Source organism: Schistosoma haematobium, chromosome 3 (assembly GCF_000699445.3).
Source record: "Schistosoma haematobium chromosome 3, whole genome shotgun sequence".
Lineage (NCBI taxonomy): Eukaryota > Metazoa > Platyhelminthes > Trematoda > Strigeidida > Schistosomatidae > Schistosoma > Schistosoma haematobium.
Genome location: NC_067198.1, coordinates 45,122,338 through 45,147,224, shown reverse-complemented (window position 1 = coordinate 45,147,224; position 24,887 = coordinate 45,122,338). Strand labels below are relative to the sequence as shown.

General features: G+C 35.7%; 1 protein-coding gene across 2 annotated transcripts in view; it reads left to right on the top strand.

The window, feature by feature from the left end:
- Positions 1-24,887, top strand: part of SORT1_1 (Sortilin) — a 97,568-nt gene that overhangs the window by 64,408 nt on the left and 8,273 nt on the right. For both annotated transcript variants that reach the window (XM_051213959.1, XM_051213960.1), the window contains 3 exons: positions 6,650-6,724; positions 17,841-18,078; positions 22,535-23,336. In XM_051213959.1, the coding sequence (XP_051069981.1) occupies positions 6,650-6,724; positions 17,841-18,078; positions 22,535-23,336 (1,115 nt within the window). The remainder of the gene's footprint in view (positions 1-6,649; positions 6,725-17,840; positions 18,079-22,534; positions 23,337-24,887) is intronic.

Here is a 24,887-nt window from a genome sequence, read left to right as displayed (position 1 = left end):
TCAGACCTTGGATTTGCTTCCTTTGGTTTTACCGCTCTTTAAATAACCTATCTGGCATAGATAGACCTTGAGGAACGATTGTTCCAGCCAGTATAACTTGGATGCTTCATCACGATAGACAAGCCGACCACCACGTCAAGGTACCAACAACGGTCGGGAACCACTGCAATAACCTCAACTCGAAAGTAAGAGCACAAAACTGGTATAAGTGGGAGATTTACTAACCCCTAAAACACGACAACGATGATGACGATGCCCCTAGTCGAAAATACATTCATTTCTATATGAATACGTACATCCATATGAGAAATACTTACAGTTATAACAAATCAAATGCTGAGTATAGTTCATATTTATACAGAATAAAATATCACTCTGGGAAACAGAAAGAAATACTACACTGAGTAATTAGTACATTGAATTAAAAACGGAAATAATGTTGAACAAAACTGATAATGAGTGAATTAATGGAATTTCAACTTTTCTTCTGATCATATTAGCTTTTAATGGTTGTCTAACATTGATCAACTCATGATTTCAATAAAGTAAAACTTATTGAGTTATTCAGAAAAATATCGCCTTATTTGATGATTCACGATGTTTCATTATAAGTAATTGTCTGCAGAAAATTAAACAGCACTAGACAACCATTCCGTCCTATTATGAGACTGCTCGTTTAATTCTCATGACGAACCATCGGATTAGTGTTGAATGATACACATTATTAAATCAGAAATGAATCTTAGTATCTTTTTATTTTTATTCACTTGAGCAAATTTTAAAGTATTGGACGAAAAAATAGACTTTTAGTTCATCGATTATATATTCATTATTAACCTTGTTTGTTCCGTTTCATTCCTCTTTCTCATTCTTTGTTATACACCAATACATACCCATATATATAGATATACTCATTTACTAGGGGGAATAATTTCCTACTCTTTTTATTATCTCCTCCTGTGTCATTAAGTATCTTGTCTTATTGATAAAAATATTAATGATGATGACGTTAATCATACTAAAAACATTTTGTTCCTCTCAAATTTCTATTATTCACAAAACTAATGTTTAAATATTTATGGTTAGGTTTTTATGTATAAATGAGGGTTTGTAATTTCAGTAGCTAAGTGAGTCCGCTTATTGTCCTTCTATAATTACTGTCAGTCACAAGCCCGGATAGAAAGAGAGTGTTGGGCATGGAGTTAGCAATACCATCCCATAGAAAACAACCTAACTTAGAAACGCTAACCAGAAAAAGTAATTTAAACCATTTAAAAATCTGCTCTGAGTTGAAGAGTCTTCATTTAGAAGAATTACGATGCTGAGATTCTTCGGAAGTCACGAGCTCGATGTACCTAACAACCAGAGCAACAATTAATATAGGTACATGGATTGATCTAACGCTTGTAAAGTGTCTTCTTCTTTAAAAGATACCTATTTATAAGTGGAATAGTCACAGACGATTTTATTTAAAGCGATAATGAAAATTCCACTTTCAAACTATTAAACTCAGCGAACATCGCGCAATCGAAATTTATTCACTTAACCTAGAAATCTCCATCATTTCAAAACGATGGTTATATGGTATAGTTTGAAGTAATAGTGTTTATTTTACTGCACACTACAGTACCCTGAATAAAATATATAAACGTAAAGTTATGGTCGGTTAGAAAATATGATTGGATTGTATTCGAATCCATATACATAGATAAAGTTAGATTCTAGAATTAGCATCTAGAATTACACTGACTTTAATTATTTTCTATTATTCATCAGTTTAATAGTTCATTATGGTCATTTTGGGCGTAATGACTACATTAACTTGTATCCTTTAATTTTGATTGACTATATGAATCAATGGGCTAGAATAGATTGTCCGTTTTCAGTGATTATACCACCAGTTTATTAAATCTTTACATGAATGATTAGCGTATTGTGTTTGGGTTACTGGTCTACTCACGGTAGTTTTTATTTATGAATAATTGAGAATTCTTTTAAAACGGTGCAACTAACAGGGGCTTAAGTAGACCGAGTGTCTCTCAAGTAACAACATTTCAACGTCATTAGTCTCCACACTAATAGATATAAACGCGATGGCGCTTACAAGATAAACTTATAATCCAAATAGAAATCAAAAATTTCAAAAAAGGAATAACTCTATTAATGGTTATATGCACGAACTTTAAACACAAAAAACATTTAACAAACTACAAGCGATGATACTCAATTACTGTTGGGGATGCCAGATCCTCAGAAATTATTTGGTAAACGTCTTGTTTTGTAATTTTATTTTGCGAATTTGAATTTCACGTCTTCGCGCCAAAAGCTCCGATTTTTACTTTCCGATCGTATTTCCCGCGTAGAAAGATCCTAAATGTCATTGGTTTGTTGCCTCTTTTAATACGCTATTTTGCGACGTTTCCCAAGGACCTTTGTATGCTATATATATATATATATATATACGCTTGAGTTGTATGCTTGTTTTGTTCGTGCTTCTGTTTGCTTGTGTAATATACCTTTGCCTCATTTTTAACCTGGTGTTCCGCCTGTAGTTAGTATGGTTGAGACGAATCGGAATAGCTTTGCTTGTTTTGTCTTTGTGTCGCTGATCCTTCGTTCCGGTGATCTTGTAATCTCTTCAAACATAGTTATTAGGCAGCAGCCAATGTTATTACAGAAACATGATTAAATAAAATATCATCACGGTTATCCTTTGAAGAATGAACTAACATATTTTTTCAAGAAAAAAATGCTGAATAACTTACTCTCTTCTTAACTTAGTTGTTATAACTTGTCAATAACAAATAGCTTTGTTTTACTTAAATTATTCATTTGCTCCCTGATGCATTGAGGTTAGACTCAGGGTAATAGGGAATGGTGGTTAATCAATTGATGAGGTTGTGCATCTTCATCGACTGAGATGGTTGGGTCACATGTTACGTATGCCTGAACACCGATTACCACGACGCGCAATGATAACCGGTGTTGGGGATGATTGGAAGAAAGTTAGGAGTGGCCAAACCAAAACGTGGTATCAGTCATTGAAGTCACTAACTTCTAGTCTGAGCTATGTTGATAGATGCAGACTACTTGGTTGGGGTCCGCATGACTATCGTAACCGATAGTTGGAGACTCTAGGTGACATGGCTCCTGTACTATATCATTATTGCAATCTTTCTTTTATCTATTACCACTATTGAATTAACTACTTCTATGAATTTGTTGTTCATCTTGTTGTGCTAATGTGGTATGGCAAGTTGGACCGATGCATATATGTGCCTGGTCCTACGTTGTAGCCGACTGACTGACTCTCTGATGCATTTATACTAACCGATCTATGATCCAATTGACGAAAGATTACCATCAGTTCATTATCATCTAGTTAGTTGATCACTGGATTGATGTTTTTTTTAAAAATTTATGCTGTACATAAAAATGGTTAATATTTTTCGTGCAAATTTTTCATTCCCAGGCCATATATTTTATACCAATAGGAATTGTCAGTCATTGGTGTATTGTTCTTAACTGAATGAATAAACAAAGCATATGTATAGTTTTATGTTTTATTATTCAAGCTAAAAATATTCTCTTTTATTCACTTTGTGTTAACAACAGTTTCATGACTAGATTATGATATGTAAATTTTGTTGATTGATCCAGTCTATCTGGGCTTTTTTATTCTTGTCATTAATTTTGACATATGATTGAAGGCGTTCAGTAACTTGGTTCATAACTGGTCACAATGATGCAGATACATTCTCCTTCTGTTTTCTCTTAGATCATGAATATTATAACTATCTTATACATTTTATTCTGTTAGTTCATTCTTTCTATTCGAACTATAATGTCTATCTTTAATGTGTTTTTTTACTACCACTATTAGTACTCCAACTCTTATTACTCTGGAATTTAATTTTCAATGCTTTCATCTAACTAACTAACCTTTGAATAGTGTGTGTTCCCTAGTAGTAGTAATTAATTTAAACTTCGATTTCTACTATTCGAAAAAGTGTTTTAAACTGTTGGTTGTTTCAGTGATTGTTGCTTCAAATATATTGACTAAAAATCTAGTATCATTGAATTTCGTTTGAATATTAGTACAGCGGTATTTAGCTCACACTGGCATTTAATTATCTCAAGTTCTTCTCTATAATAATAGGGTATTCAGTATTCCCTGCTGGAGAATTTCATATGATGTAAAGTTGACTCTTTAGTGCCGTGTATCTGTCAGTCTTTGAAAGAATTTATCTTCATGTCATACAAAGTCTGCAGAAAATTAACTGTATAAGCCTGTTATGATCAATACCTCAAATTGGAACAGTCTATGGTAAATTAACAAATTGAGAAGTAAAGGTTGACAAAAGACATTGAAAACCATGTAGATCTTAACACAAAGAATGCAGTCCATAAAAAAGAAATCTTATAGATATTAAAATTTGATAATTATGCTTAATTTAAGAGTTAGGCGAACGTGAAGAAAATAAAAATTGAGTATGAACTGTGTAGCTGTGATTGGTATTACACCATGTTAACAACCAACGTCTAGAACTATTGATTATGAGTATTGTTTACAGATCATAAGTAGACCAGTAATGAATTTCAACAAAATAAGTAACACATTGACAATTTTTACGTTTACTCATCTACAAATCTTAATTAAATACTTCCGGGAAATAGTCAATAAGATTGATATGATCAGAATGGGTTTTGTGGAGAGTTTTAGGAATTTCACAGGTTGAAATCATGAGTCAGTTGAAGCTAGACCACCATTGAAAACCTGGTATGGGACTCCTCAGCAGTGCGCATCCACGATCCCGCACCACGGAACTCTCCACAAAACCCCTTCTGATAATAATCATCTGCTCACTAGTGACTGACTTCAAGAGATACTCCTGGAGTTCTAGTGGGAAGCCGTTACCAGTGGAGTACAACCAGGTCTGTTGTGAGATAACAACTCACTAAAGACAATGGTGTACGGTGGCGCAATTTCGTGGATTGGTTGAAGTTAGACATTAACTCCGTTGGAACCCGGCTCAGTGGTCTAATAGTTAAGTGCTCGCGCGCGAAGCCAGTAGGTCCTGGGTTCGAGCCCCGCGTGGTGCGGGGTCGTGGATGCGCGCTGCTGAGTCCCATGCCAGGACAAAACGGCCGTCCAGTGCTTACAGGTTTTCAATGGTGGTCTAGCTTCAACTGACTCATGATTTCAACCTGTGAAAGATTGATATGACTTTAATTCGTACATCACATAATTACAATGTGTTAAAAATGAAATTAATCACTGAATAATAACTGAATTAGTATCAGGAGGGGTTTTGTGGAGATTGGAGTAATTTCGACAGTTGATATCATAAATCAATTGAAGCTAGACCACCATGGAAAACATTGAAACACTGGACGGCCGTTTCGTCCTATTGTGGGACTCCTCAGCAGTGCGCATCCATGACCCCGCCCCACGGGACTCGATTATTTAAGATACCATTTGAGTACTTCATAGCTCAAATCTTCTTGTAACATTTAGTTTCTTCTCAAGTTCAAATAAAATTCCTGAAATCTACTTAATTCATTTATCAATAAAATATGGCTTCATTAGATTGCCTATTTTTTGTTGTCATATTTTAGATATTACTCATAAGTAGTGTCAATTGTGATTTGTAAATTATGGTTTGATATGATGATAGCTCAGCTATCATTATCATAATACTTAATCTTTCATAAACCTTGATTATTCTACCTCAATCAATTTATTCGTTTATGATTTATGAATTATTCAAAGCATTCGTTTTAATTATATTTCATTTATAAACAATGAAATAGCTTCAATGTTTTAAAATACTTCATGCCAATTAGATAACAACTTCAGTGTAGTTATTCCTTCCGATTACCTAGAAGCACATAACATCAAATTCTCATTATTAATTGTGACCTGTTCTATTTGAATTCTAAATGTAACTTATTACACCTTAAAATGAAAGTGATAAAATCTTGTCATGAAACAGGAATTACTATCTACGTCAAATGTTTGCCAGGCGAAGTTTTAGTAATATATATGCTAAAGTTATAATTCAAACTCATTATTTAATGACTATAATGGTAATAATGATGAGAGCTTGTGCAAATTCAAAATGCCTCATGTCAGATTTAGAATATCCGCTCTTTTTTTGTGTTGTAATTTCAACTGTTTTGACAGTGTTTGTTATAATCACCGAATATTACATTATTATAATGTAAAATTCAGGAGTGTGTTCCAATGAATTATTTTTTTATACCTAAATAACTAATTTCTATACGAAAAGATGAATTGATCAACTTTTAGCGAAAATGTATGGACGGTTGCTCAATGTCATCAATTGGTTGAAGTTATACATTAACACCGTTGGATGTTCGTTCAGTGGTCTAAAGGTTAAGTATTCGCTCGTGAGACCGAAAGCCCTGGATTTGAGTCCCGCGTGCGGGATCTTGGATGCACACTATTAAGGAGTCCCATGCCACGACGAAACGGCTGTCTAGTGCTTTCAAGTTCTCAATGGTGGTCTAACATTGATCTGTTCACAACATTGATCTAAACTCAACAATCCACGCAACCTTATACTGCTTATTTTCTATGTGTACCGTTTTTTTCATCACCAACTTTTTCATTGTTTCATTTTAGTTGTGCAAATGAATATGAAATGGAAACGCGTGTACAAGTGGAGTTTTGTCCATGCACTCAAAGTGATTATGAGTGGTAAGTAATCAATGCTTATTAACCGTTAATACACTTTTCGTTTAAAAAAAGACTGATCCATTTTTTTTATAAAGTCATTTTTCCACTTACAGTTAGTAGCTTGTAGTGTTGTCACTTTATTAGGATTAATTCACTGACAGTTTATTTCAAATGAGCTCACAAGACATTTACTTTTATTCAAGGAATTCAACGAATTATTTGAAGTAAATTCCCATCATGGATAACTTTTCAACAATGTTCACTTACAACTCGCACACAAGATTAGCCTCGGTATCATCATCATTCGATCTTTCCACAACAACAATACTACCTAACCATCCAATAATTCACAATTTCAATTTATTCTCATAATGACTGCTTTCATTCATTGTTTACATTTAGTACATCCTCAACTGATGAAAACTTCACAGAACTTAATCTTAAACTGTGTCATAATGATACTGAATACTAAAGAATAGGTAAAAAGCTGTACATGAAATTGTTATGAAATGAAATGTTATCCAAAGCGATAACTAGTAAATTACGGATGTCAGGATATTCAGCTGATATAAGTTCTCAATTTACAAAAGAAGTACATATCCTATTTGATATAACAGATGTTTATAATAGTTTATCTTACTATGTTGCAATAACGCGGTAATACAATAATGAAACTAGTCACATTATATCAGATCCAGGATTCACGACCCAGAATAGTGAACTGGAATATAGACTAGATAATACATTACTCCCCACAATTACAAGCAGTCACACTCAGTGAGCTTGGATTAGAAATCAATGATAACAAAAGGGAATCATGAATTCAATAGTCTATAAAGCTGCGATTGTTTGTCCACCCACAAGGTTCAATCATATTTCACTCTCACTACTACACATCACTATTGCTAATCCCAATGCAAAAGGAATACTTACTTATTTACTTACGCCTGTTACTCCCATTGAAGCATAGGCCGCCGACCAGCATTCTACAACCAACTCTATCCTAGAATTTTCTTTCTAGTTCTAACCAATTTTGTTCATTTTTCTCATGTCTGTCTCCATTTCTCGACGTAATGTGTTCTTCGGTCTTCCTCTCCTCCTTTGACCTTGAGGATTCTATTTGAGGGCTGGTGATGTAGTTGGCTGGTTTCCTCATTATGTGTTCTATTCACTTCCAGTGCTTCTCCCAGATTTTTTCCTCCTCTGGAATCTGGTTTGTTCTCTCTCACAATAGATTGTTGCTGATAGTGTCTGGCAAACGGATCGGAAGTATTTTGTGTAGACAATTGTTAATTAACACTTGTATCTAGATAATCGAAACATTTGTCTTCTTTTTGTGATAATGCTTAAATGATCTACTCTAATCTTTCCATATAAATAGTTCAAATCATACTATGAGTCGTCTACACATTTTACTATTATTATTATCTAGTTAATTACAAATACTGAATAAACTATACAATCGAATGAATCAACTTATTAAGAGCTCTCTTATTGTACTCACTCAATTAGTAAATAAGAATGGTTATTTAATGTTGGAAACTAACTACTTAACTAATTTCTATCATCTTGATAATAATAATAAGAGTTAAATGGATAAGTTAAATAAGTTGTTGTTTTGTTTTTCTTTAATAAAGAAAAACTTATACATCATTTTGTAAACTAGTTGCTTAAGTTGAGAAAAAAAATAATGATAATATGGTATTAGAGTAGGTATACTTATTTGAGCTATCTATAATTAAAGAGAGATAGAATGATGATTCTAGCAGAATAATACGTGACAGCATCATTGATGAACACGGTGGATCTGATGCAGATGTGAAGGCGCGGATCGACAAAGCAAGAACAGCATATTTACAACTGCAGAACATCTGGAACTCAAAATAATTGTTAACCAATACCAAGGTCAGAATTTCCAATACAAATGTCAAGACAGTTCTACTGTATTGGAAGGAAACCTGGAGAACTACGAAAGCCATCATCCAGAAAGTACAGGTGTTTATTAACAGTTGTCTACGCAAAATACTTCAGATCCGTTGGCCGGACACTATTAGCAACAACCTACTGTGGGAAAGAACAAACCAGATCCCAGCGGAAGAAGAGATCAGGAAGAAGCGCTGGAAGTGGATAGGACACATACTGAGGTAACCACCCAATTGCATCACAAGACAAGCCCTCACATGGAATCTTCAAGGTCAAAGGGAAAGAAGAAGACCAAAGAACAGATTACGTCGAGAAATGGAGACAGATATGAGAAAAATGAACAAGAATTGGATGGGACTAGAAAAGAAAGTCGAGGACAGAGTTGGTTGTAGAATGGTGGTCGTCGGCCTATGCTCGATTGGGAGTAACAGGCGTAAGTAAGTAAGAATAGTACGTAAGTCATTTGATTTGATTTGATTCCTGTCAACTGCTTACAACCTGTAATATTTAAAACTCACAGTTATAGAATATGTTTAAATTACTAACATTACTTACAATGGAAAATTGTGGCGCAGTGTCATAGATTGGTTGAGATTAGACATTAACACCATTGGATGCCGGCTCAGTGGTCCAGTAGGCTAAACGTTTGCGCGCGAGACTGAAGGCCCTGGGTTCGGATCCTGCGAGGCCATAAACACTAAGGAAAATATTCACACGCATTAACTTTAAAAGAAGTCTTAAGCCTTATTCAATAATTAAAATTTATTTAACTTATCGCCTTTGAACTCTCTATGCCTTCAATTATAACATTGTATGTAGTTTCAAGTGCAAATGACTCAAAAGTACCAGACTCCAATATAGTCTTAACAAGTACCTATATTATATAATTGTCTCCTTAAAACAGTTAATCAAATTCCCTTAGTTGTATATGTTACTGAAAACATGTAACTAACAATATGTCACTCAGTTTCAGTAATACTAAACTAATATAATTCAGTCTAAGAAAAAAATATTTGATGAAATGATTGACATATCAATTTTAAAAGCTTCTAAATACTAACTACATTATGTATTTATGCATAGTATACTTTACATGTACTATATATATACTAATGTTATTACTACCATCCCTATGATTATCGAATATATTACGGTCATTCTTGCTAATATATGTATATTTTAGTAGTCTATTTAGTATGATGATAATGTGAACAAAATTGGTTCATCAACACACGAATCAACAATGGTTGCATTCGCTCCGTCCACTCCCCTCCCGCAGTACATTATTTCTCACTATGATGTAGTTGAAACTGATACTAATAACGACTAACTTCGATATCTAAATATCACTGTAGTAAACAGAACACCAGTGGGGACAGTCGAATGTATTTGACACAAAATTACAGGACCTTTTAATAACATCTAACAATCAAATAGTAAATACGTAATTTGCAAAATGTCCATCAATTGTCTCATAATGACTCAGACTTCATTGTTCTTGTATTTTTCATACAAATTACATCCTGTTTCCACTCTTTACTGTTCAATCCTCTTGTCTCTCTGCTGTCAGACCTTCTGTTTACGACTAACATCATATACTACTTACATCAATATAAGTAGCACATAACGCATCACAACTACTTTTCCTTTTCTTACCCTGGCTACTTTAAAATAGGACTAAGTGACAGAAATCAGTGTTGATCGATCTAAGCAAATAACGCACACATAAAAGTGCTTTTTCAATGGTCTCAACAGTAAGAAATATATTTACCGTACAAAAGGAGATATGAACTGGAAGAACACAGAACCTCTGAACGTTGCAAAATTGAAATTCTGTTCCTGTCGCATGTTTTGGCGTGAATTCTTCATGTCCCTTATTTTTTCTGTTTTCAAATTTATTTCACTGTATTATACTCCTTGAATAACATATTCGAAGCCTAATCTTTCCGATTACTGCATATACTTTTACTACCTCTACCACTGTGGGATTTGAATTGACAATTGTATCTCTGTGTTAATGTGGTATGGCAGCTCGAACTGATTTACGTAAATACGAAGTTCTACGTTGTTACTGACAGACTGACTTTGGCGTGAAAAAACACGCCTTTAACAAGCTTTAAATTACAATGCCATAGTGATTCCCCCAGTTTTTATCAGTTATTGAATTGTTTCTTTTTGGTCTGATACTCTTCAGTACTACATAGTGACTAAGGCCCTTTCCCAGTAACTACTAGCTCAGTGGTATTGTGCTGAGTGTTTTTATGCATTCATTCAGCACTTGTGAAATAAGAAATTCTGACAGATGTTGTCTAGAACAGTTAAAGAAACTTCACAATTGAACCACTCAACTTATAGAATACGAAACCACAGAAAATGTATTTACCTAAGCTATGAATGTTCCATATTATTTTAGAAAATCTTTCTATTTATTGTAGTGGTGATGTGTTCCTTGAGTTCAATTATTTAATTACGGATTTTCGAATGTTACTATTAACAACATTTTCAACGCTTAGTTTATATAGAAGTGAATTTTCCAGTTATTCTATAAATCCTATGTTAGTTCATTCTAATGGCTTTGTTTGTAATTCCTGTTGTCTTCATTTCTTTTTTGCATTTGCGCTGACAGTCATCTTCTCACAAGCTGAGGAGGTATATATGGATTGATAGTGTGGTTTACTTAAAATGTTGCATTCCCTATCGCATTCCCTTCATTTATACAGTGACTAGTATTATGTCAAACCTACATAGGTTATTCTAGCTTCCAGAAAGGGTAATTTATTTGTTCATCATGAGTCACATTTTGACCTTGTCAGTTATTCACTTATAACCTTCACTGTTCTATTTGAGTGTATTGTGTGTATTTCTTTTCCTATTCATCATTTATCTTCATCTTGTTTTTGTCTGGCTATAAATAATGAGTCACATTCTCTATCAGATAGAGTTGACTTGCTTGCCTTATCCATTCTGTTATGTTTTGATTTCCTGTTTCTCATTCTTTTTTTTATGTCTGTTTAGATAAATAAATACCTAACACAACTTGTGTTTGGCTTCTTGTTACCACCGTTGTACAAATAGGGTTAACTTAAATGTAGTATACTGAGTTACCCGACCGTTGTTGCTACCTTGACGTGGTGGTCGGGCTTGCCTATCGTGATGAAGCAACCGAGCTATACTGGCTGGAACAACCGTTCCTCAAGGTCCTACCATGTCAGACAGGTCGGTTGAAGAGCGGTAAGACTAAAAGCAACAAACCCAAGGTCCGAAGGCGAAGTCGTACTGCTGACTGTACAGAGGTGTGACAGCAGTAAGGTGTTTCCTTCAGACAACCAGCATGACAGCGATGCTGCCTTCCCACAAGGAGAGGTGGGGTTAGAAAAGGTCGACCCTAAAAATGTCACACCTCACCTTACCTCACGGATTTCCATCTCCGGCGGTAAGGCCCTTTGAAGAACGGAGTTAACACGTCACAAACCTCCCACGAAAAGGCCGTGCGCGACCGGCTTCGAGCAGTTGTCCCTTGGGCACTGCGGTCACGCTCTCAGGTCACTAAGACCACCTCTAACCCAATTTCTTTCTCAGGTATCTCCAGAAGAACCCTTCCACGGTGTGGGCAACCGGGAAGTGATAACCGCCCTCATACCTCTAACAGCACCCAAGACCACTGTATTCATAATCAAACTCCCTCTTCAATTCCTATTATTCCTCCTACATCGACTTCAAACTCTAAACTTCCTCCTTCGGCTTCCTCCTCAAGTGTCACCATAGCCAACGATTCTAGTGCTCAAAACCCTGTCCCAGGTCTACTGAAACCTCGCTCCAAACTACACATTGGAGCCTTCAATGTACGCACCCTATGTCAAGTCGGTCAACAGGCTTCCTTGGCTAAAACCCTAGAATCTCGTACCATTGATGTATGTTGTGTCTCCGAAACACGCATACAGGATTCCAGTGTGGTCATTCACTTGACCTCACCTCGGCAAAACGGAGAGCCAACGAGATACACCCTCCGTGTATCTGGTGACCCGATGGCCAGTTCTCGTGGACTGGCAGGTGTAGGCATAGCACTAAGCATGAGGGCGGAACAAGCACTGCTAGAGTGGATCCCCGTCAGTAGTCGTCTATGTGCTGTTCGGCTAAACGGCTCCGTAAGAACTCGGAAGGACAGGGATACACGTCGTTGCCTTTTCGTCGTTTCTGCCTACGCTCCCACTGACTGCAGCTCAGATGATGTGAAAGATGAATTTTACAGAAAGCTGTCCGAACTTCTTCAGAAAGCTAAACGCTCAGACATAGTACTCGTAGGGGGTGACTTTAATGCTCAGATAGGTAGTTTAAACCAAACAGAAAGGCATTTAGGTGGATATTTTAGCATTCCGGCACAGTGAACAGATAATGGTGACCGTCTGCTGCAACTGTGCTCAGACAATCGTTTATTTTTAGCAAACACAAATTTTAAGCATAAGGAGGGACATCGTCTAACATGGCGACCCCCTACACCAAACCAACGATGGACTCAAATAGACCATATTGCCATCAGTCATCGTTGGAGAGGGTCGGTACAAGATTGTCGCTCATTCTGGAGTACCTGCTTGGACTCCGACCACGCCCTAATACGGGCACGCATCTGCTTGCGCCTCACCGGACGCAAAAAAGCCACATTAAAAAGACCCATTAGAACTGATTTGAGTAACGAGAAAACCAAAAATAGGTTCCAAGAACAACTGAGTTCACACTTGGGTAGTTCTGAAGATGAGGCTGACCCAGATGTTGCTTGGAAAGACATACAAGCAGCTGTGGAAACAGCAGTGACATCTATTAGTGACTTAAACCACAGAGTTACAAAGAACCAGTGGATTTCTTCAAAGTCTATCACACTGATAGTTTCTCGCAAACTCGTCCCATCAGGTTCCGAACATGATGAAGAGCGACAACAAATCAGATCTAGGTTAAGAAAAAGTCTAAGAAACGACCGTGAGCAGTGGTGGGCAACGAAAGCAAAAGAGATGGAAAAGGCGGCGACTATAGGGAACACAAGACAGCTTTACAGACTAATAAGAGAAACTGGAATTAATAAGTCAAGTGTAAGTGAGATTATATCGGAAAAAGACGATACTCTAATCTGCTCTCAGTCCAGACGTTTAGAACGATGGGCGGAACATTTCAGAGAACAGTTCAGCTGGCCTTCAGCTACTCTACAACTACCCTCCATTCCCATACAGCGTGAATGGAACATTGAAGTAGGTCCCCCAACTCTTGCTGAAGTTCAAAAGGCTATAGTTAATCTGAAACGAGGAAGGGCAGCTGGTCCAGATGGACTGGCTCCAGAAGTCTTTAAGGATGGTGGTCCAATTTTAGCGACTAGGTTGACTAATATTTTAGCTAAAATCTGGGAGTTAGACGTTATTCCATCTAACTGGTCACAATCACTTATCGTCCCAATATATAAGAAAGGGTCAAAATCATCCTGTGACAACCACAGAGGGATTAGTTTAACTAATATAATATCTAAAATACTAGCCTCGATAATTATCAGACGCCTAACTAAGACTTGTGAACTGCAAACACGAGAGAACCAAGCTGGCTTCAGACCTGGTCGTGGCTGCATCGACCACATATTCACCATTCGTCAGGTTCTAGAACACAGGCATACTTATCGACGTCCGACAATGGTGGTCTTTCTTGACTTAAAAGCAGCATTTGACTCGGTAGACCGCGAGATTCTGTGGCAGTGTCTGTCATTGAAAGGCGTACCCCAGAAGTACATAAACCTTGTAAAGGCTCTTTACTCGAACACTACTAGTCGAGTCAGAGCTTATGGCGAACTGTCATCTACCTTTGCAATCTCAAGTAGTGTCCGTCAAGGATGTCCACTTTCCCCATTTTTGTTTAACTTCATCATAGATCTACTGATGGAAATAACTTTCTCGTCGACTGAGTTCTCGGGTATTGATCTCCATCCAGGAGGTCCACTTATCGACTTAGAATACGCAGATGACATAGTCCTGTTTGGTGAAGACGCTGACAAAATGCAGAGTCTTTTGGTAGCACTGAGCAACAATGCCAGGATGTTTGGAATGCGCTTCTCTCCCTCTAAATGCAAGTTGTTGCTTCAGGACTGGTCTGCGTTAACACCTGAACTAAGGATAGGGAGTGAAGTAGTCGAACATGTTGACATCTTCACTTATCTTGGAAGTCTGATCAGCTCTGATGGGTTGGTATCGGACGAAATCTCAGCACGAATTCGAAAAGCTCGTTTGGCTTTTGCCAACTTGCGTCACCTGTGGCGAAGGCGAGATATCCGTCTATCAATAAAAGGACGAGTATACTGCGCGGCAGTCCGTTCTGTTTTAATTTACGGCAGCGAAACATGGCCATTAAGAGTAGAAGACACTCGTAAGCTATTAGTATTTGACCACAGATGCCTTAGAAATATTGCTGGCATCTGCTGGGATCACCGGGTAAGTAATAATGAGGTTAGACGCAGGATATTAGGGAATGATGGTAAATCAGTTGATGAGGTTATGAATCTTCATCGACTGAGATGGTTGGGCCACGCGTTACGTATGCCTGAACACCGATTACCACGACGTGCAATGCTATCCGGTATTGGAGATGGTTGGAAGAAGGTTAGGGGCGGCCAAACCGAAACGTGGCATCAGTCATTGAAGTCACTAACTTTTAGTCTGAGCCATGTTGGTAGATGCAAACTGCTTGGTCGGGGTCCGCGTCACTATCGTAACCAATGGTTGGAGACTCTTGGTGACATGGCTCAGAATCGATTACAAAAGTGTAGGTGTATACACTCCCTGTCTTCCCTTAAACTATGAGATTAAAATCGCTTCATATCTTTCTTTCTACGAACCAATTCTTTCTTCTTGTATTATATCTCTATATGCAATCTTTCTCTTATATATTACCACCTTTGACATAACCACTGCTATGAATCCGGTGTTCATCTTGTTGTGCTGATGCGGTATGACAACCTGGACCGATGCACATATGTGCCTGGTCCTACGTTGTAGCTGACTGACTGACTGAGTATACCGAGTTAAAATGGGAGAATTATGTCCATGGCATATTCCTTTCATTCATTCAAACTGGAGTGAGATCTGTTTATAACTTTTGCCCCCATTAATTATCACGTGACAAAATCCCCAACCAGAACACCGACTTCTATGACTTTGTTCTTATGCTAAGTTAATCCCATGTCAACCAGGACTAGTACCCTTGAGACAGCTCTGAATTCTTATTGGCAATTTCCCTCCAAGCCTAGACTGTTCAATCCACAACACAAATATCAGCTTCCACTATGTGAATAGTACATTTATATACAAACAGACCAGACCACATTACACCATAAAACGTAAAATAACAATTATACAAGATTAAGCCATAATTCTTTGAGTATGGAAGACTGTAGCTAATAGATTGGGAATAAACCCATAATGGTAAATCGTATAACGGTATCCAATATGTCAAATGAAAGGAACATGAATATATATAATCTAGTTACTTAATAATTATCTAATAAGGATATATGTAACGATAATCAATAAATAAACCCTAGCAGTTAACATTATTCTTCATTTGAATGTAACAAGATCAACGAGCCTCTAAAAATTCTATGCATAAAAATTAATGAATGATTTTATTTTTCACAGGAAACATTCTACATGTGTTATAACTTGTAGCCTATGTGCCATGTTTATTGTATAACGTAAAGATACCGCCAATTAGAGAGTAGTGAATTCTCGATCGGACCAATGACGCATAAACCCGTGCAAGCAGTCTAGAGTCCTGATTGGTCCCTGCTTTCCGCCTAGCCCAGCCAGTTGAGTCCAAAACACCAATCTTAGCCTCTGTGATATAAATCATTTATTTCAAACACACTGGGTTTATATACCAACCAGACAGACCACATCGTACCATAAAATGGAAAATAACATTTATACAAGATATATGTGGCTGTGAATGAGGGAGATAGTAATTAATAGGCAGGGTATAACTCAAGAATGGTAAATCTTATAATAATAGTTCATAGGTCAAAATAAATCTCATAATAAGGGGGGCATGAATATGAACAGTTTGGTTATTTAACAATTATATGATAAAAATATCAGCATAGTATTGGTCCATAAATGGATCCCAAGGTTACCATTCATTATGCCTATCGGGGCATAACAATGATTATCAGATTAATTATTAACGGTTGAAATTTATCAATCTCTCCAGTTGACTAACTTTAATTAGGACAAAATACAAATTCTGAATTCTAGCGCTAGCTACAATTCAAATATCAGAAGGGGGTTTTGTGGAGATTGTAGTAATTTTGTGGTGGCCCAATGATCTGACTCCTATTCAGATCGTACGAATGTTTGTTATCGCTGAGTCTCGTATATCATCGTCGACTTAGATCGCGTTATCCAATAACGGAATTAAATAAGTCGAATAACGAGAATTGACTTGAGAATACGTATATTTCGTACATGAAGTGAATGAAGCACAGCAAAGCAAAATGACACGTACGGAAGATGGCTGGGAAGCCAACTCCATTTTAGACAAGCGTTACTCAATATTTATAGTCAGACAAATTAAAGATACAGACATGTGATTAATGGAATAAGAAGGGCACACACATATACGCTCATATAAAAACAGTCAAGACTGACAAGCGAATAATTGACAAGGTCAACATATGACTCATGTAGAATGAATAGAATGGAGTGTCCGAAAACTAGAATATGATGTATTATGGGCTGAAACTAATGACTAACACTACAATTTCAATGGTTGAGATCATGAGTCAATTGAAGTTAGACCACCACGGAAAACCTGGAAGCGCTGGATGGCCGTTTCGTCCTATTGTGGGATTCTTCGGCAATGCGCATTCACGATCCTGACTCGCAGGATTCGAACCCAGGACCTGTCAGTCTCACGCACAAGCGCTTAACCACTAGACCACAATCCAAATATATTAAATTTTTAATTGCTACTGTGATGTAGATATCGTTTAGTCTAAAGTTTATATTCTTATTACAACAGAGAATACTATTATTAAATGGATTTTTTTTAAAACTAGGACGAAACAACTACTCAGCGTTCCCATGTTTTCAATGCCTGTTTGAGCTATGACCCTTAGTCTAAAAAGAAACTTTAAAAGTTTGTTCGGTTTTATTTTTCCGACATATATATATATATCTTTTGTTTTGTCTAGTGAATACGGATTTTATCGTCAACCGGGATCATTAAATTGTATTCGAAATCCGTATAGTCCACCATTAGATCCTTGTACATTACCAAGAAAACAACGTCAAACTATTCATCAATTAGGTTATCGTTTAATACCAGGTGATCGTTGTATTGGCGGTTGGCAGCCTCCAGTATGGAATCAAACTATTTTAGATTTAATCAAATCATGTCCATACGATAATGCTGATGATGATGATAATTCTGTAAGTCTTGTTTATCAGTTTCTAATTGATTATTTTTAAGAAAATAATTTTGTTTTTCATTATCAAAGCTTAGTTAGTAGTACTTACTTACTTAAGCCTGTTACTCCCAATGGAGCATAAGCCACCGAAGTAGTAAAGTGAGTTAATTTATAATCAGGAACTACTCATTCATTGGTATCGAACGTATGTTTAACGATTGAATTTTCATCCACTCAAGTTACTTATTTTAATAATAATAATTATTTTGCTAGGAAAGCTTCAAATGATTTAACCCTTTTCCTATTGTTATACATCTGACCAATAAACAATGTTTCAGTCAAATTAGCTATTATCTAATTGGTTGCTTTCCCCTTTAACTAGTTATACATCTTAAGATTATAGCTGTTTTTACGTAAGTAAAGTTGTTCTACTGAAATTCGGGCTTCTTGTAATACAAAGTTTTTTTTCTTTTGTCTCATTTCTAACAATTCTATGAGGATTTATGATTATTAATATTGTTGTTATACATTTTGGGGATTTGTAGAGATTGTAATATTTTCAAAGTTGAATTCATGAGTCAATCTAACCTAGACCACCATTAAAAACAGATGCCTTAGAAATATTGCTGACATCTTCTGGGATCACCGGATAAGTAAAAGTGAGGTTAGACTCAGGCTATTGAGGAACTATGCTCAATCAGTTGATGAGGTTGTGCATCTTCATCGACTGAGATGGTTGGGCCACACATTGTTTATGCCTGAACACCGATCACCACAACATGCAATGCTAACCGGTGTTGGGGATGATTGGAAGAAAGTTAGGGGCGGCCAAACCGAAACGTGGCATCAGTCATTGAAGTCACTAACTTTTAGTCTGAGCCATGTTGGTAGATGCAAACTGCTTGGTCGGGGTCCGCGTCACTATCGTAACCAATGGTTGGAGACTCTTGGTGACATGGCTCAGAATCGATTACAAAAGTGTAGGTGTATACACTCTTTGTCTTCCCTTAAACTATGAGATTAAAATCGCTTCATATATTTCTTTCTACGAACTAAGACTTTCTTCCCATACTATATCCTTATATGCTATCTTTCTTTTATATATTACCACCATTGAATTAACCACTGCTATGAATCCGGTGTTCATGTTGTTGTGCTAATGTGGTATGGCAAGTTGGACCGATGTATATATGTGCCTGGTCCTACGTTGTAGCTAACTGACTATTAAAAACCTGGAAGCACTGAATGGTCGCTTCGCCTCAGTATGAGACTCATCAACAGTGCGCATCCACACTCCCACATGTGGGGTTCGAACCGAGGACCTTCAATCTGGCGCGCAAACACTTAACCTCTAGTTCACTATCTTAATATCTAACTTCGATCGATCTGTGATCTTGCACAACCCTTCATCCATTGTCTGAGATGGATAACTCGCTCACATCCGATAAAGGTTGGACTCCACTGGTCATGGCTTGTCACTAGAACTTAAGGAAATCCACCTTAAAGTTGGTTATCAGTGAGCATATGATTATTATTGGTATAAGGATTTGTGGATATTGTATTATTATTGTTATTATTCTGCGTTAATCGTCTAGTTTGTTTTACTCGCGTAGATCCCACTCTAATCATAAGATATCTCTTCATTCATAATTTGAAAATACCGCAGCTACTCGCAAAATAAAACAATTATTAATCATCCCTTTATTCAATACTAGTTTTGTTTAATTACAAATTGCAAAATATATACGTAACACATTAAAACAAATCCTATTCTTTTAGCCACTTAACTTCTGAATATTTAAAAACTGTGAGAAATATAAATATATATCAGCACATGTGCTGATGATTTTGTTCAGAAGAACGATGAAAGCTCCACGATCAAACCATCCACCTCAGCTACAAATCTTTTCCACTATCTCAAAAAAAATTTTTTTTTTAATTTCCCAGCTCTGATTAATTCTCATTCATCTTGTTAATCTTAAACATTCGCAACGGATTCCGCTTATGTTCATCGGTCGTTATATGTGTTTAATCCGGTTAGGAGGAAAATTACTGAACTATCGTAGTGATTCCACTGATGATAAATTCTAGGATTTTTATAAAAGCATGTCAGTATATTCTATTAATACTTCAAAGCGAAATCGTATTCTGTATTTGTAAAATATAAAAACAATACACCATTTGTATATCTTTATTAAATTGTTTCTTACAATCTTTATCGTTCTTTCATTCCTATTGATACTTGCACTGCTTTCCTCTTTTTTTTCTCTTATGTCATGAAGATTCCTGCTTTTAATTCTTAATATATACTACTTATTTCTATCCGTATAAATAACACTACAATGCATGTAATTAGTTTGCTAAAACAGAATAATTTGTTAAAATATTACTATGTCTGCTAAACGCTCAATTGACTTGGTTCTTGGTAACGGGATCCGTGAATTGAATGACACAAGTAAAAACACGAAGACGATGAATAAGGATTTATATAACCCTAAAAATAATATATGAATAAACTACATTTCATGGATTCGTTGAAGTTAGACATTAACACCATTGGATGTCAACTGAATGGTCTACAGATTAAGCGAAGACCGATAGGCCCTTGGTTCGAATCCCATGACTGGGGTCGTGGATGTGCACTGCTAAGAAGTCCCATACTAGGACGAAACGGCCGTCCAGTGTTTCCAGGTTCTCCATGGTGGTTTAGCTTTAGTGGACTCATCAATTCAACTATTAAATTACATTGCTGATGATTTATTTACAGTTAGATTCATATACATTGAACTCCATCGTATTTATTGTCAATTATTCAATAACTTACTATGTGAACACATATTGACAGTATCATAAAATTAAGCATACCTAACAACCTTGCATGTCATAGGCACTTGGAAAAAATTGGTTTAACATATCTTTTTTCGATTTATTGGGTCCATGGTCGTTGTATCAAATGTTTACTAAGTTGAAACATGAACGTAGCTCTGGAGCTTTAAAAGGTCACCATACTTTAACACATCGCTACATCCCGTATTCTCTCCTTGAAGTGTTTACACTATAGATTCACCTTCAGTGAACTTATATATATGTATATATATTTAGTCGATTAGTTGCATTGAATCGTTTGTAAAATTAATATGGCTTATGTTGATCAAGTAACATTTTATTCATATTTATTATAGTACCATAGTATCACTGTAGGTATACATTTCTGACAAGTTTTAGCTAGCACTAAACCTAGATGCAGGATCTTTTGTCGACTATCTTCAACCACATAACATCAAGGCTAATTGACGGGACATCGAGTCACTTTGACTAGTGTCTACATTGAGATTCGGGTGATAGAATTTGATCAGCACTAAGGATTAAATAAGTATAACATTGGTCAGCACTCACTGATAAATCAATTGTGAATACATCTCAGTCCTACTGGAGGTCAGTCTCTGTTCAAATAGTAATGACTTAGATTGTTAAGCTTTATGATACAGTATTGAATTAGACAGGGATCATCAGTTCCAACAGGACAACTGGCAATTAGAACGAAAACTAAGACAGAGAAGGTTTCCGGTGGATTACTTTCAACCGATTAACATCAGTAGCATTTACCCTTAAAAACAAACTTTATGCCTTTAATACAAGTACATGAACCTTGTGCTTATCTATATTAATTATCAGAATATATACAACAGAAATGTTTTAAAAATGTTTTATAGAAAGTTCATAAATAGAGAATATTCATAGGTTACTAGTATTCGATCATAGGTGTCTTCGAAGCATTGCTCTTATATCCTGAGGCCACCGAGTAAGTAGTGCAGTTGTTAGGAAACGAGTACTAGGTAAGGATGACAAATAAATTGATGAAGTAGTGAAACTTCATCAGTTGAGATGGCTGGGACACGTGTTACGTATGCACAACACAACCACCGACTACCCCGACGTGCGATGTTTTATGGTGTAGGAGTAGGTTGGAAGAAAGCTAGAGTCGGCCAGACCAAAACATGGCACAAATCCATAAAATCACTGACAAGTGGACTGAGCAATGTTGGTAGGTGTAGACTACCTGGTTGGGGACCGCGAGATGATAGCAACCGATGGTTAGAGACCCTGGATGAAATGGCTCAAAATCGTTTGCAATGGCGCAGGTGCATCCACTCTTTGTGTTCTTCCAAATTCTTCATGTCCCTTTCTTTTTTCTGTTTTCCAAATTTATTTCACTGGATTATACTCCTTGAACAACGTCTAACCCTAATCTTTTCGATTAATGCTTATATTTTTACTACCTCTACCACTGTGGGATTTGAATCGACCACTTCATCTCTGTTTTAATTTGGTATGGCAAATCGAACTGATGAAAGTACACACGAAGTTCTATGTTGTTTCTGATTGACTGACTGACATAAATAACCCCATTGTACTTCAATACTTATATTCTATAATAATATGTTTTATTTTATGATTATTTTTTACTTTTTATTCAGTCAATTACACGTAATTCATCTGCAACAATTATTTCCATTATTCTACTTATACTTGGTGTAATGATACTACTTATTTTATGGATTAAATCAAATAATCATAGAATGATAAACAATACATCAAATTATCGTTTTGATAGTAGACATTTTAAAGTGAATACAAGTAATGCATTAAATCGTTTACATAATTGGTTTATACCATGGAAAAGAAATAATTTCACTGGATTTATAAACAATAATAATAATAATATCGATGGTTGGAATAATACTGATAGAATGTCTTCAACTTATAATGATAGTCGAACTATTTTATGGCCACCTACATCTACCACTAATTCATCAATGCATAAACAAACTATGAATTCAAATCTACTTAAAATCAATTGTATACAACCAAAAATATTCCATAAACAAATAAAAACTACTCAAATGAGTAGTAATAATAATAATAAGGATATTCCTCATTTATCAGATCCCAATAATAATAATAATAATAATAATAATAATAATAATAATAATAATAATAATAATAATAATAATAACAATACAGTGATTATACCAAAAAAGTCTATTTCAATTCCAACATTCAAAAAAGGGAACAGCGGTGTTCTACATCAATATTTTCATCGTAATGATACAGATATGACTAATTTATTAGAAGCAGAAGAAATTCCATCTACATCTTCATTATTATCATTATCATCAATGAATATAATTACTAATAATAATAGTAGTAATACTTGTAATTTGAAACAATCATTCGATGATCCATTAACTTCATTTGCATATAAAAATTCTTTAATAAGTAAGCTTCGTACTGTTTTTTTTATCATTTTAGTTGTATTATTTGTTGTTGTAATACTACTTAAATGCCCTACTATGTGTATTGTTTTTTTCTAGTGAAATTACATTTGAAACTACTACAATTATTCACTTGGTATTGCTTATTTGAATTTTCCCATTAATGTTTAATACTGCAATCTGATTATCTGACGAGTCTCAAATAGGATGAAACGCGAGTCCTGGATTCTACTGCTAAACATTATTCATCTTCACTACCGTTATTGTTCTATTGATTGATTGAAAGCTTCAGGATCTTTAAATGAGCATAATAATTAATTCAATGATACAGTTAGAATTCGGAAATCCACTTTTCCGAATTTTCTCAGTATACAAAATATCGATGACAGTCATGTCGTCTTTGGAGATTAGTCTCTTTTTTCAATATCGAACAGTTGGATTACCAGACTGCTAAGTTACTGGAAATCAAGATTGATTGACCGCTAAATAGTGATATGTACAATGTTTGTCTAGTTCTTTAGATGCTGTTCGAATTCTATCAATCAAGTAATAATTTAGCCACTAGTTTAAAGCAGTCAATCGCTCAGTGGTAATGTCTTATATTATGAAACTGGTTAACACGAGTTCGAACCCTAAAGGAAGCACTGATTCCCTGAAGATTATATGTACTCTTTACTGACAAGTGATAATTAACATGAAACCTTGTTGAAGTGGAGTTTCTCTTCAGCTACCTCCAAACACCTGGCATCTCAATACTGGAAATCAGACTGGGTTATTTAATACAATGAAAATTAATCTGAATTTATATAAAAAACCACCTTCAATCGAAAATTGACGTTGTACTTAATTTCTCTTTAAATTATATTGGACATTCAATGTCCCCAACAGTGGCCCAAAGGTTTTTGCTTGATCTTCAGTGCTAATCGGTATCACCTACTGAATTTTCTAATCACAATACAGATTATAATTTTCCTATCCCACGTTTGCTGTTACAGCTTATATTCTAGCGTCCTTTACCTTGAATAGTTATACTTCCTGACTGATGCAATTGAAATTGAGATAATTTAAGCTTTGCTCCTATTGCTTTGCCTATTCGCACACTTTCTCCAATTCTTAACCTTGAGTCCGTAAAAGGGAAGTCTCGATCCAAGCTTTTACTATTATTTCAAGCACATGTGAGTGACCGAACAAAGTATTGATAAGTGAATATAACATGACTACTATATTGACTATCACGACAATTGAGTATCATTTGTATGAAATAATCTGATTATATTCTCTTTAGATACTATTCATATGTATACATCGAAACTCTTACAGTTCACTCACTCATAACATGTAGTTTCAATTCCATGGCACTTAATTTAGATATAAAGTAAGGTGTCTTGACTTTATATACTCAAATACAAACAGACTTTTATACAAAATTATTGTGACTTTATGGGCCGCTAGTTGTTACGTAATTTATTCACCAATCAAAATACGACTTATTCGCTCTTGTACCACACTAAACCAATGACGTTCGTCCGGTGTGATCAGCCTAGTGTCCTATTGG